The sequence below is a fragment of the Orbicella faveolata genome, unplaced genomic scaffold (genome assembly GCF_042242905.1).
Source record: "Orbicella faveolata isolate gen_17 unplaced genomic scaffold, um_ofav_v1 contig_36, whole genome shotgun sequence".
Lineage (NCBI taxonomy): Eukaryota > Metazoa > Cnidaria > Anthozoa > Scleractinia > Merulinidae > Orbicella > Orbicella faveolata.
In genome coordinates this window covers 2,289,753-2,313,389 of record NW_028301565.1, presented here as the reverse complement: position 1 = coordinate 2,313,389, position 23,637 = coordinate 2,289,753, and the positions used below count along the sequence as shown (strand labels likewise).

Here is a 23,637-nt window from a genome sequence, read left to right as displayed (position 1 = left end):
TTGAAAAAATTTGAGGCTTTTTAAAGTCGTATAAAGGTTTTCTTTCCTTTCCTTTCGTTGGTGTTCTTGAAATTGAATTACCCTTTAATAAATCTAAATCTTCCGAGAAACATCAGAAAACCTATAAAACATTGTCATTGTGTGGACAATCTCCAGCCACTGCTCTCTAATTAATGCCGAGGGCCGAATCAACTATCGCCTTATAGAAATCGAGAGCGAATAATCTAATTATTTAATAGAATTCTAACTGAAATTTTCCTCAAATAACGATTCAATCATTTCTGGTCTTAGTATTAAACTTCAAGTTGCTAAGTTTCTAAAAATGTTGCTTAAGGTCATTCCACTGAAATAGAACCTGCACTGAGATTTTTGTAAAACTTTGCCTATTGATTGTTTATATTATAGAAACTTAAATTTTGAAATAAAAATGAGGGGTCCCCATGTTCATTTAGGAGCAACAGGACCTTGTTTGTACCCATATAAATCCTTATAACAGCACTATGATTGTAGTCACGATTGCTTGCTAAATTCACGTTTCCGACGATTGCTTTTTGTTCTAAACTGAGAATTGGTCCATATTTATTTTACACAGAGAAATTTATTACTCAACTCAAAACAACAGAAAAAAAAATGATAGGTCACCATACTCGTTTGCGAGAAAATGACGATTTACCTCTATGGCGAGGTCCAGCAGTAAAGAAAAAGCCGCCATTTTTAATGTACGCGCGCTAATCACGCGTGAAATTATGCGCAGTAGGGATGCGCAATGCAATACTGGGGAATGACCTTAAGTTGCTAAAAATGTTGCTCTATGGCCCTCCCCCCACCCTTGCCCCCCTTTAAATCAACACAGGAGGTGTTATGATATGTGGTAAACAAACTAGAGCACCCTTCTTTCTTTTTCGTTGTTTTGTTCTGTTTTTTGTTGCCCATATTAAGAGTATTAAGGAATAAGTGAAATAATACAATACAGTTAGAGAAGTCATATATTCAAAATGCGGTTTAAGTTGATGATAAGTACCGTTGTCGGCTAAAATGCAAGAATTTAGATAAGTATCATAATTTGTAAGTGTTAACACCGTTTATTTGTATTGTTTAGTAGGGCAACTGTATTGTAATTAGTGTGAGTTTAGGTTATTGTAATTCAATCATTGTAAGTAGTCTTAGTTTTTTTTCTTCTGTTAAGTGTATCTTTGTATGTTGTTACCATTTCAATAAAATAAAAAATAATAAATGAATAAATAAATAAACAAACCTTCAAGCTTTAGAGAATTCGCGCGGACCGAATTAATTGTCAATTTGACATTTGCAGTTGTGTAGGCGCGCTTATCAGTTTCTTTCAAAAATTTCGAGCTCTTTTAATTCAAGAAACCGTAAATGCCCATCTCTTAGTCTTCATAGGAATTTTGTTTATCCATTTGTTTGTAAAGGTTCTTTCAAAACTTCGGAGAAACGAGGAAACGTTGCAATTTTGTCGACTAAACCAAGCTACTGCACACTAGTGGCTGATAGTGTGCAATGGCTCAGCCAATCAGATTACAGCATTTGCATTATTACATTAGTAGAATTCTACTAATGGCTGATAGTGTAAGAGTAGCTCAGTCGATCAGATTGCAGTATTTGCATTAGCGTACAAGTATAATTCTACGAATTAAGAAAATGGGCGTCCGCTCGTAATCTATCACTATGTTGAATGCGCAAAATGGTTATTACATCTATCCTCCAAACGGGTGAGGAAGGGCCCGGGAATGCGTGAACTTGCGAGTAGAATTCGCTGAAGAGCTCGAACTTGACTCTAGAATATTGTCTCGTGGCAATCATTTGTTTATAATTATTAACGTTTTGTTAAGTTTACCTGCAGAAAGACTTCAATACCTATTATAGAGTAGACTCTTTTTGTGGTGTAATGCAAGCGTAGAGATCGGTTTTACCCAACGAGTTGTAATTGTATGGTGTTGGGATTAGACTTAATTAATTTGAAGTACATTCAGCTGTCTGAGGAGAAATTTTTAAAAATTGTTTCTGGAAGCTCTGATTGCATTGTTAATCCTAACAAGGAAACAACGCTCATGACGTCACTCAGTGATTGATGTCAGCATAACCTCAGCTTGATGTGAATAAGGCCAGGCCTAATAACACTTGGGCGTGTGATGTCTAGCGCTCATTGTGATGTGGCCATAAAAGATTCATATATAAACGGCACAATCCATCGGATCCATATTTATCGCATGTGACTGATCAGGACTTGTGCGCCGCGTGATTCAATATGTGATGCCGGGAAATTCCGAGATATAAACCAGCTAAGGTACCGTCCACACGTATCCGGATATTTTTGAATCCGCAAATTTTTCTTCCCGGATTCAAAAGCTTTCCTCGTCCACCCGTAGCGAAAATATCCGTATTCGCTACCGAATTCGCCGCATGAGTGTGAATGGAAGCCGTATCCGGAAAGAAAAAGTTGCGGATTCAAAAATATCCGGATACGTGTGGACTAGGCCTTAGTGATATACCAGAGTTTTCACTCGCTCTCCTGTTCTGTGTCCTCTAACATAAATTTCCAACCATAATACAACTATATGATTGTTGGGGCTAACAAGAAGAAAATCAATTTGAACAGCTTGACCGAACTCTGCTCTACAGAGTGACCGTGTTCGTGTAAAAAATATATTTGAGGGTTAATAAACGTAACTTCCTACATTAACTTAAAAATATGAAAGGACTTTTGTCCTTAGTTATGATTTGTTCCTCGAATTTCAGATTTTCCCTTGAGATCCACTACCTAGGAAAAAAACAGAAACGTCTTCAGTCAAGTATTCGTGGATATTTTGCATCAAATTGAGGTAATTGTTTGTCTAGTTAGTAAATCGTGCAAATGCAGGGATAACAATTCCAAACGATATTCACTGGGTTTTTTCTTTCTGTCTTTTCCCCCTATTTTTCATAGTTATTTTTGTGGTGTCAGAAAACCTACGACAAAAAGTGTAAAATCATGATACCGGGGTTGTATAACTGAACGGTAAAAAGGTATTAGACGTTAGTTGACAAATTGTCCTTAAACTGAAAATCTAACGACAACAACAACAACAAAATTAACAAGGAAAACGAAACAGAAGTGCATCAGGACAATTCAAACAGTATGGTCATCGAAACGCCGAATCACGTGATCAAAAGCCTGACGACCAAATAATTCCCGGTAAAGATGAAGAAAAGTTGTAAGTTTGAAAGAAATTTCAACATTAGAGAAAGCCCGCGCCACTCTCTGTCCCTTAGCCGTAAAATCAGGAGTATAACAGCCTTCGTAAGCTTGTAATTCCATTTGTCATCATAGTGCGGGAGCTGTTATTTTTTTTTTTGGGGGGGGGGGGGGGCTATAGAGGCATTGTTCCTATCATTGTTCTCTCAACATATCGAGCTAGTAATGTAAGACCTTGCAAGAGCTGTTACCTAACCGCGTCGAATGGAAATAGCTTACTTATACTCTAATATAGATACCTTATGAACAACGCTGCTCGGAATTTAGTTTCTTCACTTTTACTTTTGGCCATTAAAAGAACGTTGCAATTTACCTTTGAACAACAAAGTGACAGCAATTTCAAATATTGATTAGCTGTTTGTCAGAAAACATTCAGTAACGTCCCTCAAAACAGGCAATGCATAAAAAGCGAGCTTTTCATTGTGTTGCGACCTCAGCACGTGGAATAAATAACTTGTTGTGCCTTGGGAATATTACTGACCGGGACGTCAAGATTTCGTTACTTAAAAATGCAAATTTGGAAAATAGCGAATTGAAGTAATGATGACACTTGAAGACTATGGTTGATTCGTTTCCAGCGCTTTTAATGATTTTAATTTGCTGTGTTTTAAGAATCCGGACATTTGCAACTGCAGAAGGTAAGTTTAATAAAGTAATCTAAAGACGGAAAGTTCAAAGCTAAATTTCAAATTTATGTGTTTGGAAATGTACAAATTGACTGAGTTTGAAAGAGCGAGTGTTGTATCTGTGATCTGTCTCGGGAGATCTAGTTGTCATTTAGTTGCTTATTTATTCAGCTGTTCTTTCATTCCACTTGAATTATTTCTAGATGGGCAAAGCGAATCTATCTTTGTTATAAAACTGAGACAAATAGCTCTGAAACGCATTCGAGCCTGCGATGCTTTATATTGTTGTTCAGCCGTTGAGGCGGACGGGGCATGGTCTGGGAACAAGAACTTTGTGTGGTTTAAAACTTTGAAAAGAATTCAACTGAATTTTACAAATTTAACTGAATCTGAAAGATCTCTTCTGAATATCTCATAAAGTAAAAACCTGCTTGTAAGAACCTAGTGGTTTAGGAAATATAAGAACCTGTTTAGCCAAGCAACAAGCAGGTTCTTATTTGTGGGTTACAGTTAAATTATGATAAACATTTTATCCAAGTGAGTAGTGTGACTTTGAAATTGCAAATTTCTGCAAGAAAATGCGCAATACAGTTGTGATCAATAAATACTGCATATTCAAGCACCAAACCCAAGTTTATTTATTTTTTCTGGTAATCAACAACTATATCGCCTCAGGAGCATAGTGATCGTCTTCATAAAAATTAAGAACCTACTTGGCCTAAATTGCCAATTACTTCCTCAAACTACAAGAGCCTATTTTGCCTGATTTCAAAAAATTAAGGTTTTTACACGCGGTTTTTTTTACTGTGTTCCAGTAGCCCCTCCCCAAATATCCTCAAAATAGTTATCCCGTTAGTTTTGACCTAAACATATATCCCTTATTTAGAAACCCCCGAAAGAAAAAAACCCTAAAAGTCTTTACCTACTCTACTAATTTCACTAATGTTGGAAACCAGCGTTTATTCGTGACTGTGCTTTATTGCTAAATTTCTTATACCAGGTTACGAGGAACTCACCATGAACAGATCTATAAATATTCAATGCTTTGGAAACGGCATAACCATTTTGTTAACAAAGAAACATCTTCCAAGCTTCAATCACAGCTCCTTCCACCTTAACAACAACTCATGCACTGGACACCGGCTTAACCACAGTCATATTATTTTACAAACTGGACTGAGTGATTGCGGAACAATCAAGCGAAGTTTCAATGGCTCATATATCTACGCAAATTTGGTACATGGATATCTCAATAACCCAAAAAATTGCAGCTTAAAGAACATAACTACAACCTTTGCTGTGGAATGCAAACAGCCTTCTGCACTAGCAATGAAAAACAAAACGACTTCGGAATTTGGTAAAAATTTGCCCAAAGTTGGAAGCGAAGAGGTTTATGCTAAACCGGAATCAAAGCTACAAACGATGCCGCTCCTTGCACATGAAGGTGAGTTATTGTCAAATAAAGCAACAACAACATTTATTTTATGGGCCTTTTGCAGAACCCTTGTCCATCTTAAAACGAACAGGCCGTGAAAGAAAACAGAAATAGTCGTTGAACAAAACAAAAACTTAGCAAGCATCAAATCGATAGTGGGATAACAAAAATAAATGACTTTGCCATTACGTGTTTTGATATCGTTGGTGATCTTCTGGCGGTTTGAAAGTTCGAAAAAGCCATGCTGGATGGCAAAGCTTTAGATGAAGCAATATTTTGTCCTGTTGCAAGTCTTCTCAAATTTCAAGGCAAATTGTTACATTTAATTAAGACATTTACCACTGTTTCTATTCCTGACATTCATGGCGTACTATGACTACTTTTTTATTTACAGTGTTTTTACAGGGTCCTAAAAAGAGATACTGAAAACAAATTCCAAAAATAGTTGCCATGGATGTTGTCACGTTGGAAAATCACCTGCATTTTCCACCATAAGGCTAGTCCAGTCTCTCAAATCTCTCTCATAAAAAATAATGCGGTCTTTTAGTGAAAATGTATCATTTTTCCACGTGCTTTTTTCTTTTTTCCTTACAGTATTTGAAAATTATCGAAAATTGTTTTCTTTAATGTTGCCCCCCCCCCCCGACAGGCTGATAAATTGATTTTGTGCACGCGCTCTCGATCGCTTCGTGCGCTTTTTCTAATTTCTACGTCAAATCTTTGCTTACATAACAATTGTGACTTAACACAGCGTCAGTTGAAGAAACTTCAGTTGTAAACTAACGTTCGTAAATACGTTGTTTGAAAATTGTCAACATGGGAAATTGTTTCGCAGCATGTTTGCAGCAAAAACAGAGTATTCCTGAAATTCCTCCAATTGTTGGGGAAGAAAGTACAAGTCTTTCAACAAACAAGTCTTTGAAGAGCGCAAGCGTAGCGCCGAAGAGATCGCGAAGAAACAAGAGCGCTTCAGCGACAACCTCCAGGGTCTGGAGTCGGAGAAGGACAAATCGCGTATCACCTTGTGATAGTGGCAGTGCAGGAGACGCAGGTTGCATTAACGCATCACAAGAAGGCTCACATCATTCATCTCGTGCAAGCCAGCCTTCAGATAGCTCCTGCTTGTCTGAAAGTTACGTGGGAACCTTAAGCAGTAGCTCAATCTTTGAAGAGTATTTCAGTGGCAGCTGTGAGCCGTTTGATCAAAACCAGAAGACCAGAACACCAAGCCCGTTTATCCAGCCTGGCATTACAAAGGGAAGGCTTATTATTGTACAGCCCTGTCGAAGCATGTCATCGACGTCGTACGAAGAAAATTCACCCGTGAATGTCCCTTGTGGAAGCCCAGCTAAAATACCCTTCAATGAAGAACCTGAGGCAGTGGAATCTTTGGAAGTATGCAGCTCTACGAGTTCTATTGGCTCCTGGACGGACGACCCTCTAGATATTGAGCTCGATGAGCAGAGCGAAGAGGAATCGTGCCAGGTTTTTCCGTACGCTGGAATTTAAACAATGTCTTTTGATAGCTGAGTTTGTTTTGTCAAACTCTGTGAACCTTTGCTTAGCCTGGATATAGTTTTGGAAAAGACTAAAAACTTTCTTTGGCAGACAGTGAAAATATGTTTAACGATGTATGTGTTGAGCTGAGATAATGACACTGCATAAGTACTGATGAAGGGTGAGAGAGTTGATCCCTTATTTCCAAGGAAATCCTTCTCAAGTTATTTAAGGACATGGGTGCCAGTTCTTCCGAGGAGAACATTATCACGCTCGTTGCGCGGATGTTCTCTTGGAGGATGAAAACAGAGTTGAGCCGCTTTTGCTGTTCACGTGATCAACTGCTCGTGTCAAGCCCTCCTGAGATTTCCAAATCTAGGAGTGGTCTAAAAAATAACTTTAGAGGAATTACCTTGGGAATAAAGCCAATATGGAGGATTAACTGTCTCACCCTTTATGCTCTCTTGGACTACACAAGAAGAGCTTCCATGCTGAAGAGCATGGAACTGAGGCTCGAATCAACAGCCTCCCGGATCTGACGTCACTAGACTTCAGCCCTGAAGAGCGGAAGTACCAGTGATGTCGATCCGGAGGCGACAGGGAAACGCTCAGCACATACACTCTGGCTCCTGGACTGGTTTTCACCTGTCTATGGCCCTAACATAACGAACTGATGTCGATTTTAGAGGTTTTGTTGTAGCTAGTGACGAAGGCATTTTCGATAACAAACTAGCACTAGGGGCTAATGCCAGTTTATTGTCGCCCAGGCCCCGAAAACGTCTACTTCTTGTACTGCTATGGATTCAGATCAATACAGGAAAGAAATCTGTACTCTATATTGACTGAAATGGAATTAATTTTTAAGCGATGTTTGAAATCTAATAAAAAATTCTATGATCATATAAAATATCTCTATGTCTTACTTTTAGTTATTCAGTTTTATATTACAAAAACATCTTCAGAGCTTTTCCCAGAGAAGGTAACTACATGGCCGAGGAGGGACGACGATCAAACCATGTACTTAAAAAAAAAAAACAAGTTAAATCAGGAGCCACAATGGCTCCTGATTAAATTTTACACAACCACCCAAATAATCAAGCACATTTAGCTAACACACTGTTCGAAAAATTTATCGATCTTCTAGTTGGGCGGGTGCAGCTTCACATTTTCTTAAGTGATTGATAAACAAGTAAACAACACTGTTGGCCACGCCTTTAACTGCAAAATCAGGACGCTTTTAGCCAGATCCTTCAGAGAATCATGTAAGTCAATATAACATGACCACAACTTAGCACGGTGTTGAAGAAAACTTCCATAATTCCCTGCACGTGCGTCTCAGAGGAATCTTGATATTGACGACCTAGTCCTTCTAAAGGAGCGACGCACAACTCAGTTCTCTGCTAAATGGGGTTCTGGTCCGTCACCCAGTCACCCTCCGGGATTGTATCGAGTCTACAGGAACAATTCACCTTCACTCGTTTTTCTGAGTTGAGAGAAGAATTGGACACTGTTAAAATATCTCGTCTTGGCTTGCTTTTGCAACGATAGAGAAGAGACCATTTCTCAAACCACCGGCAGCTAGTTATCTATGTATCAAGTACGATGAGGTGCTAAATAAGTAATATGGAAAATTATATAATTATAGGACGTAAGCCGTATCATCTATCCTGTTGGTGTGTTTCCCACGACGGCAAAATGGCGACCATCTTTACAAGAGAGCGAAATAAATGAACATAATTTCATTTGTGCGTTCTAGAAGTTCTCCTTGTAACATTGTAAGATGGTACAAAAATAAAGGAAACTCCCTTTAATATAACTGTACCAACGCATCATCAAATTCTCAAACGCTAGCAAAAATTTCAAAACGATGTTCAACTTTCACAGTCGGTTAATATTCTTTGGAAATTAAAAACAGTGTAATTGTAGGTCTAATAACCTATTCTTTTTCTTTCAGCGAAGAAGGCTAAACCTCCAAAGGTAACATTCCAGGCTTTAAAAACAAAGACTGTGAACAAAGGAGAAGAAGTCTCCTTTACAGCTCAGGTATCAACAAACGGCAGAGGGCAGGGGCTTGTAGAAAGGCTTATCGCGGTCGAAGATTGCCGCGCTTCACCGGACGATAACTTCTATAGTAAGGACGGTGTTACGCTAATAGAGAACGGGTAAGATTGACTCTATTACTTTATTATAGACACAAATATCAACTTAATTCTACTTGTGTTGCAAACCCTCGGCCTCGTTTACCTCACTTTTCTCCTGGGAAGGGACCCCCATACAAAGTTGATGGGGGTGGTCGTTGAAAACTTTGAAAGGAAATCCAGTTAAGGATACCAGAATCGCGTTTTGTGGACTTGATTCGAACTCACTTTTATCACTAAGAGTCAAAAATTTTGCTGACATGTTGCTATTGACAGGGTGGTGTCTGTTGATACCTTAGCACCCTAAAAAATGCCGGGATACATCTAATTGTGATCATTATAGATTCAGTAAAAGCACAATTATATTACCAAACTAAGAAATTTTAACGCCCTGTTAGATATGACGTTATCTCCCACTGCTTTCATACGGGAGTTCCCTAGCCCCAAGTATTGAAATGCAAAGTTCCGAATTGTAACACTTTACTCGTTTAATTAACTCCTGCAACGGATTTGCTCCAAGAGAGTATCATTGAAGAGAAATCCTCGTCATATCGTTCCATTGTTATTTCAGCCTCCCGCAGGTTTGCTGAAGAAAAAAGTGAAAAAACAAAAAAACAAAACAAAAAGAAAAAACAGTTGCATTTGATCTTTGGTACAGACTCATCTGCTATTCCAACATTGGTCACTAATGGTCTTTAATAGCAAAGACGAGAAGTAAAACATATGCAAAAAAATAGATCAGTTCTTGACGGTAAATTCTACCATTTCAAAGCTGCTACACGGATATATACCTTTTGTTGGACTTTCAGCTGCGTAAGAAAACCAGGATTGTGTGGTTACATGTTTAAATCAAGATCCCCGTCACAGACAATTAGTTACAGGGTGTCTGGATCCAGCAGCGAGAAGTCCAGAACACTCTATGTGCATTGTAGATTTCTGCTCTGCCCGAAAGATGACCGACTATCCCTGTGTAGAATCGGTTGCAGTGGAGTCAGCAAGAAAATAAAAAGTGAACAGTACGTCACGATGGTATTACACGCTGGACCTTTAACCATCAATGAAAAGGCCCAAGGTTAGGGTACTAAAAGACAGTAGTTGCACTAGGAATGTTACTAAACGGAAGAAAGGAAAATATAGCTTCGGTTTAGAGAAAGAACTAAAATAAGGTTTAGTGGTTAGAATTAAGAACGGTGCTTGGACAAGGGCATATGACACCGATAGGTATATTGCGCTTGTTTATAAAGCAGCATTTTCATAGATCGGACTATTTTTAAGTATACTTTTTCCTCGGAATCTCTTCGTTTCAATAAGTGCTATCTTAATTGATACTGAAACAACCGTTTAGACCAGAATCATAAATTGCACTAGTTTTAATAATGACAACACGATAATAAAAAGAAAACCTACTAAAAACTTTAAAATGCCATTTTCCTAGTAGGCCAAGTCAAATTCTCTGACCTCATTTATGAATTCATTCATGAACCAGTTTGATTTAATGGTAAGAAATTATTTCTAATTTCTAATCACGGTTCCTTTCTGGTCCTTCCTCGCTGCTTTTCTTCTTTTCAATAATATATAATTTATTGCTTGTATGTTTTCTTATTGCTTATGATTTATGCAGTGAAAATGGATGAAATTAAATTAAATTAAATTGGAAATGTCCTCGCTCTTTTGAAGGTTAAAACGCTTTTTTCTCTGTTGAACACAGGCCCGAGAATGCCGGACCTAGCTATTGTAACAAGTGGAGCTATATTTCTTCTACTCATTGCTGTCAGCATCCTTACTTTCTACTGCAAACGTCGCCGAAGGCTAAAAGGAAGAGACACTTTATTGGACAATGAAGAAGGACTATCTGATCATGAGAGAGGTTTCGATCAAGTTGATGACACTGCGGTATTCGAAGAAAGCAGCAAAACCCAGGAGCCTCAACTGTCTGATGAAACTGACAGCTGCTCGGTATTAGAAGGAAGAAAATTGTTTCTCAACATGGATTGGACAACCGTTTAGAACAATGCAATGGGAGCTACATCCCAGGAGACCCAGGGGCTACTAGCCGGGACGATGCGATATTTTCGGGCGAAAGTATATTTCAAGAGCAGACAAGCGCTTGTCTGCTCTTGAAGAAAACGTTCGCCCGAAAATATCGCATCGTCCTGCCTAGTAGCCTCCGAGTCTCCGAGGATGTGGGTACTATTGAAAAGGACCTCTTATACTGTTCCCCTTAGGGAGATATGCCGACTAAATGCTGCATACAACAACATATTTTGCGTACATTCAAGAACAAATATCATTCAAAATATTGGTTAACTTGCATATATAATTATATTGGAGGAGAAAGCCGGAAGGAGGTGACCAGCGGCAGTGCTCGGCTTAGTATCATGTTGTGTTTCACTTTCTGCTTTGAGAATGTTGATGTTCAATTCATGTATCTTTATTTTTCAATGACAATAAAATCAGAGGTTTTCAATTTTATTTTATGTTCTTAAGAGGATACATAGGGAAATAATGAAAAGCTAAAAAAATAGTTAAAGAAACTAAATATCTAAGAAGGGTAAAAGGACAAAACCAAAAAATCAAAACAGAGCAGTTAGGGTACTTTTGCCTAAGTACGCAAAGGGCAAGATGGTTAGTTAACGTCCTAGAGAGAGGAAGATTTTTGCTATACTCCTGTAAAACATATGCTTTCCATCGATAGGTACATTTTGTTTTTATAAATGTTCACCTGAGGGGGCGAGGGGGGTCCTTCTTAACTAGTAATTGGTCATGAATTTCTCGCTAAGAAAGGTTTCTAGCCGTCATATTTTGAAAACCAGACCTCCTAAGGATAAGGTTTTTGCACATTTTTGTTTCATTGACGAGCCCTGGAATCGAAAAAAAATCCCTGAAACTTAAAAGGTATCTAAATCTGAAAATGCTAATCAGTGTCAATAGATTAAGAACGTCTAGGTGCTTAATGCTACGTGTAGGTTTCATGAAACTCATATTAGCATGAACGTTATGAGGCAATAAACACCCGTGTTAACAAACTTTCTAATAGTAGCTTTACTCTTTTACGTGTAAACAACAATTCCATTCGTACGATTATAAAGAAGGCTAAGTTATTTCTGATTCATAAGAAAAATCGGAACTCCTCCTCTTTTCTTCTTTACGCGAGGATTGGGACTAACACTGAGTGAGGCACTGGAAAACTCTCAAAAATAGCTTTCCTCTAAATATCGCCTTCCGAAAAATGCTCTAAATCTCTAGGGCCCCTGTCACAGTGATTTGGGTATCCGTGAGTTTTGGGTACCCCCGTACCCAAATCCCTAGTGTTTTGGGTATCCCCACTGGGGATACCCAAAACACTGAAAGCTAAAAACTGGGGCAAGTGAAATCATCCACAAGTCTGTCAAAGCCCAATTATCTTCTTACTAAGCTTTGTCTCAATAAATTAAAGCGTTATTTTACTTGATATAAAGACAATCCGTCCCTGAAAATAGTGGCAATTTATAACAGACTGTCTGATCCGAGACCGCAGTATAACGACATACAAAACCGAATTCGCGCGCCAAAGTGCCTTGTATGAACATGCGCTTGGTGCCTATCGATAACCCTTGCAATGCCGTTATTTTAAACACGAAAGGCACATTCTAAATCTCGTATAGTTCGACAATTAAATTTAATCAATATGCGAACGAACACACTGAGATACGGCCGTCACGCAATATGCACACTAGTCTTAAGCTGTGACGTCTGACCTCTGTGTATGCTACCTGTCTGAAATAAATTGTCTTAGACTTGTTTATTTATCGTTCTTTCCTTGACCATCCCTCCCATTAGATTTTGCCGGCGAACAGTTCTCTATGCCATTTAACGAGGTTTTTTTTCCCTTTGTTTTGGGAAGAAATCCAAAATAAGTATAAATAAAGTGGACAAGACTTAAATCTTTGGACAGGGGAAACAAGTAAAAGTAGGATACCCAAATCCCTAGTGATTTGGGTATCCCCTTCTGAAGTGTTGGCTTGCAATCATTTCTTTAATTCAGGGTAGCCAAATCGACCGAAGATAGAAAGGCAAAGCAAACTTGCCAAGTCGAAAGTCAATCAACAGAGAAAAGGACTAGAAATGCTAAATTGTAAGGGATACCCAAATCCCTAGTGATATGGGTGTCCCCTTCTGGAGTGTTTATTTGTTATTGTTTCTTTAATTCAGGGTAGCCAAATCGACCGAAAATAAAAAAAACAAAGCAAACTTGCAAAGAAGAAAGTCATCCCGATGTAGAAAGGACTAGAAATGCTGAAATGTAAGGGATACCCAAATCCCTAGTGATATGGGTATCCCCTCCCAGTGTGTTTATTTGTTAAAATAAACATATTGGAAGGGGATACCCATATCACTAGGGATTTGGGTATCCCTTACGTTTTAGCATTTCTAGTCGTTTCCTCATTGGAATGACTTTCGTATTTGCAAGTTTGCTTTGCTTCTTTATCTTCGGTTGATTTGGCTACCCTGAATTAAAGAAACGATAACAAATAAACATATTGGAAGGGGGTACCCATATCACTAGGGATTTGGGTATCCCTTAATTATTCGCATTTCTTGTCCTTTCTCCCCTTCAACGCCTTTGGTCTTTGAAAATTTGCTTTGCTTTTTAATCTTCGGTCGATTTGGCTGCCTGAAGTAAAGAAACGATAACAAACAAACACCCTAGAAAGGGATACCCATATCACTAGGGATTTGGGTATCCCTTACATTTCAGCATTTTGATCTAGTCCTTTCCTCATTAGAATTAATTTCGTCTTTGTAAGTTTGCTTTGCCTTTTAGATTTGGTTACCTTAAATTAAAGAAACAATAAGAAGCAGGCACATTGCAAAGGCAAGTAGTAGGAGAGATAATCAAGGAAAGAGCGATAAATAAACAAGTCTGAGACAAGGTTTATTTCAGACAGGCAACATACACAGAGGTCAGTCACAGCTTGAGACCCGCATGTTGCGTGACGGCCGTATCTCAGTGTGCCCGCTCGCATATTGATTTTATTCAATGGCCGAACTATCCGAGGTTTAGAATGCGCCTTTCTTGTTTAAAATGACGTGCATTTCAAGGGTTATCGATAGGCACTAAGCGCATGTTCATACAAGGAGCTTTGGCGCGTGAATACGGTTTTGTATGTCGTTATAAATGAGAACTAGGATCAGACGGTCTGTTATAAATTGCGACAATTTTCAGCGACGTTATGTGTTTATATCAAGGTTAAGAAAGCTTTTATTTACTGAGACAAAGCTTTGTAAGAATATAAATGGTTTTTGAGCAGAATTATGGATGATTTCACTTGCCCCAGTCTGTGGTATTTAACGCTTTCAGTGTTTGGGTACCCAAAACACTAGGGATTTGGGTACGGGGGTACCCAAAACACGGGGATACCCAAATCACTGTGACACCCCCTTTAAGTTCCCCTTACTGGAACCCAGTTTTCCACATGCAAACGACATAAACGACGAATGAACCTGGGAACGACACTAATTCAAGATGGCGGCCACCGACTTGAACGAAATGCGACGGTACTTTGAAAATAACTCAAGAACGAAAGACTTTGTTGCCCATACAGCCAAGGTTTGCAAAGAGAAACTATAATTTGGAGTTTAATTGGTGATATCTGGCCTGTAGATGTACTATTTGCATAGAGGATGTACTAAAACTTGAGAGTCGTGCTTTGGCGCAAAATGTAGCTTGTTAAGTTGTTTTGCGCGTGTTTTAGGTTCATTCGGTGGCGTGGAGCTGTGATGGTAGAAGACTTGCTTCAGGATCTTTCGATAGAACTGTCAGTATTTTTGTTCTAGAGAAAGATCGCTTGGTGAGTGCAGTTTCCATTTTTCTATCTACAGCTTTTAGATTTCTAGATCTTATATTTTTACTTTAATTCAACTCCTTATTTAAGTTTAAGACTTATTTGAATTGATTAAACTGACAGCTGTACCATCTTTGCTAGACAAAAGAAACAACCCATAAAGGCCACGGTGAGAGTGTCGATCAGCTCTGTTGGCATCCTAGCAATTCAGATCTCCTTGTGACTGCGTCTGGGGATAAAACTATCAGAATATGGGATGCAAGAGGTAAATTTATGAAGTCATCAATTTCATTAAGCTTATATTTTGGGGGGATGGTACAGTGCCCAGGATTGAGCAGTTGGGATTTCAGCCCTGGCAGGGGATCATTACACTGTGTTGTCTTGAGGGCAGGGGGGAGGGCAGGTGGGAGGGCAGGTGGGAGGGAGGGGAAACCCTTCAATGGAACATGTTTAAAACACAAAATCACGAAATGGTACTGCAGTTAGCCTAAATATCACTGACTCTACAGTGTTTACCTTCCAATAATTGTAAGGGTTAACCCTTTAAGACACCTGTATCCCGCATTGACTTATCCACAGTGCCATTTCATCATTTTACCATTTGTTTTAAACACGCCCCATCAATGGACTAGTATCCAGGGTGGAGTAGAAATACATACACTCCTGGTCAATTCATACTCAGGAAGCCAGGGATAAGAGCTGCACTGATAGGTCAGTAGCCTCAATATAGACTTTACCTACATTGTGCCTTGTGCCTTTTAATAACCTACATATCTGCATTTAGCATTCTACATTTAAAATGCTGACACGTTAAACTACTAATATGCACTTGAGTATACGAAGACTCTCTTATTGTAATTTCTTTTTACAGCTAACAAGTGTGTGTCAGTAGTAAATACTAAAGGAGAGAATATTAACATATGTTGGAGTCCTGATGGCAACACAATAGCAGTGGGAAATAAGGTATGTTGATATTGATCCTGTTCATCTGGAGTTTGGGTGATAAGCCCGTCAGGGTTCTCGCTGCAGTATATACCTCTTACTAACTGAGTTCAAGGTCCATACTGTAAGTTACGGACCAAGTTTTTTCCCCTTTGATTTATGGCCCAAGCGCGAAGCGTGTGGGTCATAAATCGAAGGGGAAAAAACGATGATCCGTAACTTACAGTATGGACTGAGAAGACGAGGTTAGTAAGATATTTATTATATCTCTACTGTGTGCCTGACAGGTTCCGAAACGATTTCTATTCACGCGGATTCGGAAAGGCTTCAAATTTCTGATGCACCTCGAAAGCAAAACGAATCAGTTTGAAACATTTTTTAAGTCGTTGGCATGCTTTATTACATAATTTAGAGTATAAGAAAGTTGCAAAGTTTCACTAATGCTATAAAAGTTAAGAACACGTATTGATAAATCACAAAACAGTTTGGCAACAAAACCAACTGTAAATTTAGTGGGCTGTACAGGAGAGTATGGCCAGCTAAACTGACCAATCGCAGCATGCATACTAACTGAGAGATATAGTAAGTTGCAGTACTTAGCTTCCGTCTCAGTCGCCATACTGCCCTAGAAGTTCTGAAATCTTGCACAAGACATTTCTGATACACTACTGCTTAAAGGTAAGCCTTTTCGCAAGATGCATCGGTTTCTCCCAAGATGACTCTCACGAGAAACAAGACCTGTCATGATTCTTGAGACTGCACTGGGAGTACTGATGCTTAAGGCTGTCAAATCCCTTCAGAAATCTTAAGTTACAGCATCAGAGCTGATAACAACCTGTATGGTTTGTTAAATCCAGTCTTTTAACATTTAACCTTTTTTTCAGGAAGATCTGATAACATTTATAGATGCAAGAACTTACAAGGCAAGGTGTGATGAACAATTTAAATTTGAGGTGAGTGGGTTGTTTTATTTAATTACACATGATGGGGAATGATTCCTTCCTTTTAAAAATATGGTTCTGTCACTATTTTAATTTCTGAAGTAGAACCATCAAATGTCATATCATGTTCACTAAAAACAGTTGTCAGTCTTTTCATTTCTTTTGGCACTGCATGTATATGAGGAATACATGGATGGGGTGGAGCCGGGAACAGTCATCTAGATCAGCTTTTATGTGTGTGTTTCCCCAATGCGTCTTTCGTGCTCTTGTCATTTCCTTTCAGACCACTTGTGTGTAGGACAAAGCAAAGTCTAACCTGTGTGGATAAATTAATTAAACCAATTATAAAGAACAAAAACAACATCAACAAGTAGAACCTTTCTCAAAGTGCTGGGAGTGGTTGCTTATTGGGGGACTGGTGTTTTTGATGATACCAAAGCAGGAAACCAACATTTTCAGTTGAAGTACAAGGAAGTTTAATTTGATGTTGATATATCTATTCAGTGTTAGCTCAGATTATAACAAATAAAGAAGTCAATTTCCCCCTCCCCTTTCTTTTGTATTTCTTACCAGTTGTTGGGATGGGGTTCTGAGAGAAATACTGTAGTGTGCAGCTTTTAATTTTCCTGTCTAACCCACCATCACCCCATTCACTATAAGATGTAAGAACATGTTTAAGAACATGTATTATGAGGTACTTGCACAAGTACATACATGTACAGTCAAACCTCGATTATCCAGACTCGTTGGGACTAGACAAAATAGTCCGGATAATCAAAAATATGAATATCAATGAAAAACTGTTTAAATAAAGCAACATTTAATCAAGAAACAACACTTTTACAAATCGTTTGGGAAACAATATGGGCTACTGTACATCTTGAACCACTCAACTCTGAGCAAATCAGAACTCATTTGAGTGTTCTTCATTAGTTACGACGTGCGCGTGCGCTGCTTTTACTCTGTAAAAGCAAAACAAAGTTGCTTTTGACTGCACTTTTCAATGCAGCTATAGTTTTAAAAAGAATATTTCTATGGATCTTGAATGTGACTAATAAAAATTCATGACAAAATTGGGACTAGAGTAAAAGTTCAGATAATCGAGAAAATCTGGATAATCGAGGTACGGATAATCGAGGTTCAACTGTCTGTAAACAGCTTTGCAACATCATTTTGTCTTTATTTGCATGTATGCATATATATACATGTACATATGTACATATGTAAGTAAATGTGATAAAGGTTGTTCCCAGTGTTAGATAGATTTTGTAAAGGTCCAAGCTTTCCAATAATTCATGTCATTTTGCACTAAAAGAAAAAGTGATCTTGTGGCTAGTCTAAGTCACTGCTGTGTGAAGCATGAAGCTTAGCTCACTGAAGGAGCAAATATGAAAGGCAATTGTTATGTTTTTGGTGATGTTAGTGTGAAAATTCTATGTTTCTTCTACATAGGTTAATGAAATTTCCTGGAACAACACAAATGATTTATTTTTCCTTACAAATGGTCATGGATGTATTAACATATTAAGGTAAAATTAAATTCACACTGGGAGCTTAAGGTAATTCCCCTGAAATAAAACTGCTCATAGATTTTTGTTCAAATTTTGTCCAATGAATGTTTATCATATGAGAACTTTAATTATAAAATAAAAAGGGGGGTGCCCATGTTTGTTAAGGAGCAGTGAGGCATTGAAAATGTCCCATTTTAGTGTTATTTAATAGTAATCAGATCAGTCTTTTCTCATGCAAAGCTAATGATTAGTTGATTAAAATGACTGGAAGAAAAATTTGGGGTGCCTGAGTTTGTTAGTGAGCTATAGCCATTTTTCAATTGACAGAACTTAATATCAAGGCAAATCTGCCATGTTTTCAATGTGCGCGTGCGCGAACGTGCGCTAATGACGCCATAAATTATTTGCAGTAAGGATGCGCAATGCAATGGTGGGGAATGACCTTAAATGGTGCGCTGCAGGCTTTTAGCCAGAATTTAAAAAGTGGCCGTCCAAAATGTGCTGTAGGGCCTGCTCAAATGAGCAATTGTTAAGGCAGCATATGAAAAATAAAATAATTTTCTTTAGAAAGGAGCCATCCACATGATGCATGGACCCCATCTGGCTAAATGCCTGGGTGGAGAAGTCTGGGTCCTAGCCCTGGCTGGGGACATTGGGTTGTGTTCTTTGAGCAAGACACTTTACTCTCACGGTGCCTCTCTCCACCCAGGTGTACGAATGGTTACCAGGGAATATAATGCTGGGGGATAACCCTGCAATGGACTACTTCCATCCAGGGGGGAGTAGAAATACTCCTAGTTAGCTAGTGTTACAGAACCGGGGATAAGCTCTGGTAGTATAGACCCCATGGCCAGATGTAGATTTACCATAACTCAACAAGGTATTGTGATATGCTGCAGGGTTTTTGGTATATGCCAGTAATATTATTTATTTTTTTAATTAAGTTACCCAGATTTGAAACCACAACAGACATTACATGCTCATCCTGCTAACTGTATCTGTATAAAGTTTGATCCCAAGGGAAGGTGAGTAAACTTCTACATCTTCATGTAGAGTAAGCTGTTAGTCACATGATCAGACCAAATAATGTGCTCAAGATTGTAAAAAATGCCTTTTGTTAGTACATTTTGAGACTCCTATTACTTCACCATAGAGTTACATTGCAGGTACAATATTTATTTATTTCTCCCCTCCAGTTGTCAGCTGGCCCATTTAGCCAAGCATCTTTGGCAGTTTTTCATGACTTTTCAGTGATTAGAAGTACCATTTTACAGTGGCACACGCAACATTTCCACTTGCTTAAGTTCTCTTTTTGTTTCACCATTTTTTAACATTTTTTAGTCATGGGCTAACTTAGACAAAACTTCAAGAGTACTTTGTAAGGTGGGCGTGGTTGTTAAGGTAACGATCCATTCAACCTCCAACCCAGAGTTTCATTGATTAATTAAATCGAAAGGAACCAATCAAAGGCAGTTTCCAAACTGAAAGATGTCAAAAGTTAGGATATAAAGCTAACACTGTCAGTGATACTTTCCTACAGTTTGGTATTCATACTTTCGACAATTCTAGCAGAAGCGCACTTTACGTGAATGGAAACAAAGCATTTTTTTGCATTTGTGTGTGTGACCATTAACGGTTCACTACATGTCATTGTGCTTGACTGCTCGTTTTTATCTTGATCAGATACTTTGCAACTGGAAGTGCAGACGCTTTGGTGAGCCTGTGGGATCTGGATGAGCTGGTGTGTGTGCGAACATTCTCAAGATTAGAGTGAGTGACATTAAATAGAGATAGATACATGTTAAGATGAGTGGGATTTACATCGGAGAACCTAGACTACGGGTAGACCCTCTTTCGCTTAGTCCGTCGTGAGTGACACGAAAGAAAACCGCGAGAAAAAAATGGCTGCGTGAAATCTTGGGGGTGATAAGGGCTTCTACTCCCAAGGATTTCGCGCCGCCATTTTTTTTTCCTGCGGTTCCCTTTCGCGTCACTCACGACGGACTAAGCGAAAGAGGGACTACTCGTAGTTCTAGTACTTGTAGTACTCGAAGAACTCCTCGTCCCAGTCCCAAATTTCTAGCAAGAAACATAAAATGGACATGGAAGGAAACATATCAGTTCTCTTTCACAAGGCTTTACAAAGAATGTCTACAATAGTATATCAGAATGGAGCCTCTAAGAATTGTGCACTGAGAAATCTTTAATGGCTTTTACTGATGAAATTCTTGATTATGTTTCCTGATTCTCAGCTGGCCCGTTAGAACACTGAGTTTCAGTCACGATGGAGAGATGCTGGCGTCTGGCTCTGAGGATCTTATCATTGACATAGTATGTGATAAATATTGCACTGCTATAAAACAACAACAACAACAACAACATCAATAACAACAAGAACAGCTTTCATATCAACAATAACAATTTAATAATAAGGACAACAATAGAACAACAACAGCAAAAGAACAGCAATAAAAAACGTTACAAGCACGTATCAATACAATAGCAACAACAACTAACAACAACAATAACAACATTGAAAACAACGAAATAACAACAGCAGCAACAGCAATAATTATCAGCTAACAAGTGTGATAATAACAACAGTTGAAACAGCAGAAACCATTACGACAGACTTAACAACATCAACGGTAACAACAACAACAACAACTATCTACAATGTACATGTAGGCCTAGACCAGTTCCATGGACCGTATAGCGGCTGCCAGAGGTGCCAATGTATGCTTTCGGTTCGACCTTGTTGAGCTGCGTCGTTGCTGTACTTTGCGACGGCGATTAGCCGCGACAATTATTATTATTATTATTATTATTATTATTATTATTATTATTATTATTATTATTATTAGATACGGAAACATGTTTTACTGGTTTAACAGACATCAAATTATGTAAATATTATAGCATTTTGTAAAGCTTAGCTCTAGTTTTTGTCACAATAAACACTCCTTTTTAAAAAAAAAAAATATTATTATTATTATTATTATTATTATTATTATTATTATTATGTAGGCTTCTGACCAGAATTGCACCTTTCGAACCCTTTTCTCGTTTTCACCAATCCCTACTTAGACATTTTCTCCAAAAATCGTGTTAAACTGACGACTGCTTCAACGCCAGGTGAAGTGAGTTTCTCTCCAATGCTGAGGTCTATTTTAATGGTTTATTTGCGTAGACCCGCAAGCAACATTGTATAGTGATGTTATTTTATTAATGTCTAGGCGATGGTCGAGACAGGCGAGAGGATATGTGAAGTACCATGCAATGCTCCAACCTTTACAGTAGCCTGGCATCCACAGAAACCTCTCTTGGCTTTCGCGTGTGACGATAAGGTAAACACTGAGGCAATCTGTTAGAAAGAAGACGTGATTTTTATGCCATTGGGGCTGTTTTCTTTGGTTTTGCGTTAAGGCAGTTTTCAAATTACTGTTGTACATGTAAAAGCCATTATACCAAAGTAATCACACATCACCAAAGATACAGCTAATCGGTTACTTTAGTGGACAAGTCAAGACTTGAAGTAGATACACATAGCTGACGCAAAGCGCGGGAAAACCAGTGAGCCACAGTTGGTTTTGGTTTTACTTCTCACAGAACGTAGTATAGTTATCTTTTTCGAAACTTGTCCAGACACAACCGGGTGACGATAAATAATGAAAGTTCTGAACTCCGGGATGTTATTATTGAAAATGCCGATGTAAACTACGTACCTTTTTCCGTGAAACTAAAGTTATTCTTTAGTTTTGGATTAAAAAATGCCTAAAGATGCAGGCTTTTGACGGCTCACCTTTGTAGTGTCAACTTAAAAAAGTAACTGAAACTACTCGCCCTTGTTTTGTATGCCTGACTATAATAACTTGAAGCATTGAAATCGACTTCTGTGTCTCATTTTACTATTCAGTCATAGAAAACACGGGCGAGTTGTCTCTTTGTTAATCAGTTACTACACAGCAAAATGCGATCCAAAGTGCGATCGTGTGGAGGCGCGGAGGCCTCATGGTTAGTGCGCTCGTCCCTGGATCGAGCGTCCGGGCTCGAACCATGGCCGGGGACACTGTGTTGTGTTCTTGGGCAAGACACTTAACTCTCACAGTGCCTCTCTCTACCCAGGAGTATAAATGGGTACCGGTGACTTGTTGGGAAAACCTAACAAATTGCGAGGGAGTGACCTGCGATGGAATAGCATCCCATCCAGGGGGAGTAGAAATACTCCTAGCCACTTCATGCTACAGAAACCGGAGTAAGCGCCGGCAGCTATGAGCCAGTCGGCTCCAAGGCTTCACTTTTTTTTTTTTTTTTTAATGTGATCCAAGTTGTTATTTGTTTTTCAGGATAAACACGATCGTGATGCCGGCACTGTCCGTCTGTTTGGACTGCTAACCAACTCTTCATAACCCTGGATAGCACTGAATTATCACAGTCGGAGACCGTGGTTGTTGTGGAACATACTTTGCAAACGCACTACCGCGTTCAAGACACTCTTAAACTGTTCATTGATGTTATGTTTTGGTCCATTTCTTCTGCGAGAATTAAGATCGCGTTGTGTTAAAATATCTGTACATTTTTAGTCTGGTTTAATGCAATTTTACTGTGAATGAAATGAGGAAAAGAATTTTGAGGATTCTTGTAACCCTGGATTGAGTGCCTGGAAAATTGCACATCTCGTAACAGACTATTAGGTAAAAAGAGCTTGGTTTATATACCCCAACACTTTTCGTGGACCAGTGCGAATACTGCACAAGGAAATTCGCTTACAGCTATAAGCTTCTTCAGCTTTCATGTGTCGTGGTAGTCGTATGAATGCGGGTGCAATAAAGAATTTGCACTACGAGTGATATGTGAGAATATTTTTCAAAATTGCACGAGCCTTGAGGTTGGTGCAGTTTGGAACAATTCTGAACTAGCACGAGTAGTGTTTCATTATATGAACAAAAACGCCGCCTTGCAGTCCCTCGTCCACCGACCACCCTCCCGTACCCTCACTGCCCTCGCAAGTTACAGAGCCTCAAAGGGTTTGTGGAGCTCTCTGACTGGTTAAAACTCGCTATAAACTTCTTTTGACTGCATCGTCAGATCAAACCTTTTGAATGATACCAAAAATCACGCTTAGTGAGTCTATTATGAATTGAAGAGAGTTTTTCGTCCTATTAATTAATTTTCCCGTCGATTTGGACGGAAAATTAGACGGATAAATTTGAGACAGAAAAATCGTCACTTGCATCGGCAATTGCATTATTTCATTTGTTGTAATCGAGCCAGGGGTCCGTTTCTCGAAAGCCCCGGAAACTTTTCGGGCCCATAAAGCCATTTTTAGTCAATCTATCTAAAAACGGAGAAGTGTATGCGCCTGAAACTCCTTGTGTGAAGGGAACTTCTCTTCATATTAAGGATATGTGAATAAAACAGCGCTGTAATCGTAAGGTTCGAGATTTTGCTATGGCTTTACGGGCCCGA

The 23,637-nt window shown here is 38.8% G+C and overlaps 2 protein-coding genes across 2 annotated transcripts; both read left to right on the top strand.

The window, feature by feature from the left end:
* Positions 1-6,985: 6,985 nt before the first annotated feature.
* On the top strand, positions 6,986-11,421 carry LOC149101979 (scavenger receptor cysteine-rich domain-containing protein DMBT1-like). Its single transcript, XM_089275262.1, has 4 exons — positions 6,986-6,992; positions 8,766-8,973; positions 9,759-10,021; positions 10,658-11,421. Exons 1-4 carry the CDS (start codon positions 6,986-6,988, stop codon positions 10,954-10,956), a joined length of 777 nt encoding a protein of 258 aa, XP_089131388.1. The 3' UTR covers positions 10,957-11,421.
* Positions 11,422-14,425: 3,004 nt separating this feature from the next.
* Positions 14,426-23,014, top strand: LOC110044920 (THO complex subunit 3-like). The gene is made up of 11 exons (XM_020750493.2): positions 14,426-14,539; positions 14,685-14,780; positions 14,916-15,039; positions 15,646-15,737; positions 16,601-16,669; positions 18,110-18,186; positions 19,113-19,193; positions 19,852-19,938; positions 20,421-20,499; positions 21,405-21,515; positions 22,515-23,014. The coding sequence occupies exons 1-11, from the start codon at positions 14,456-14,458 to the stop codon at positions 22,575-22,577; spliced, it is 963 nt and encodes a 320-aa protein (XP_020606152.2). The 5' UTR covers positions 14,426-14,455; the 3' UTR covers positions 22,578-23,014.
* Positions 23,015-23,637: the final 623 nt, after the last annotated feature.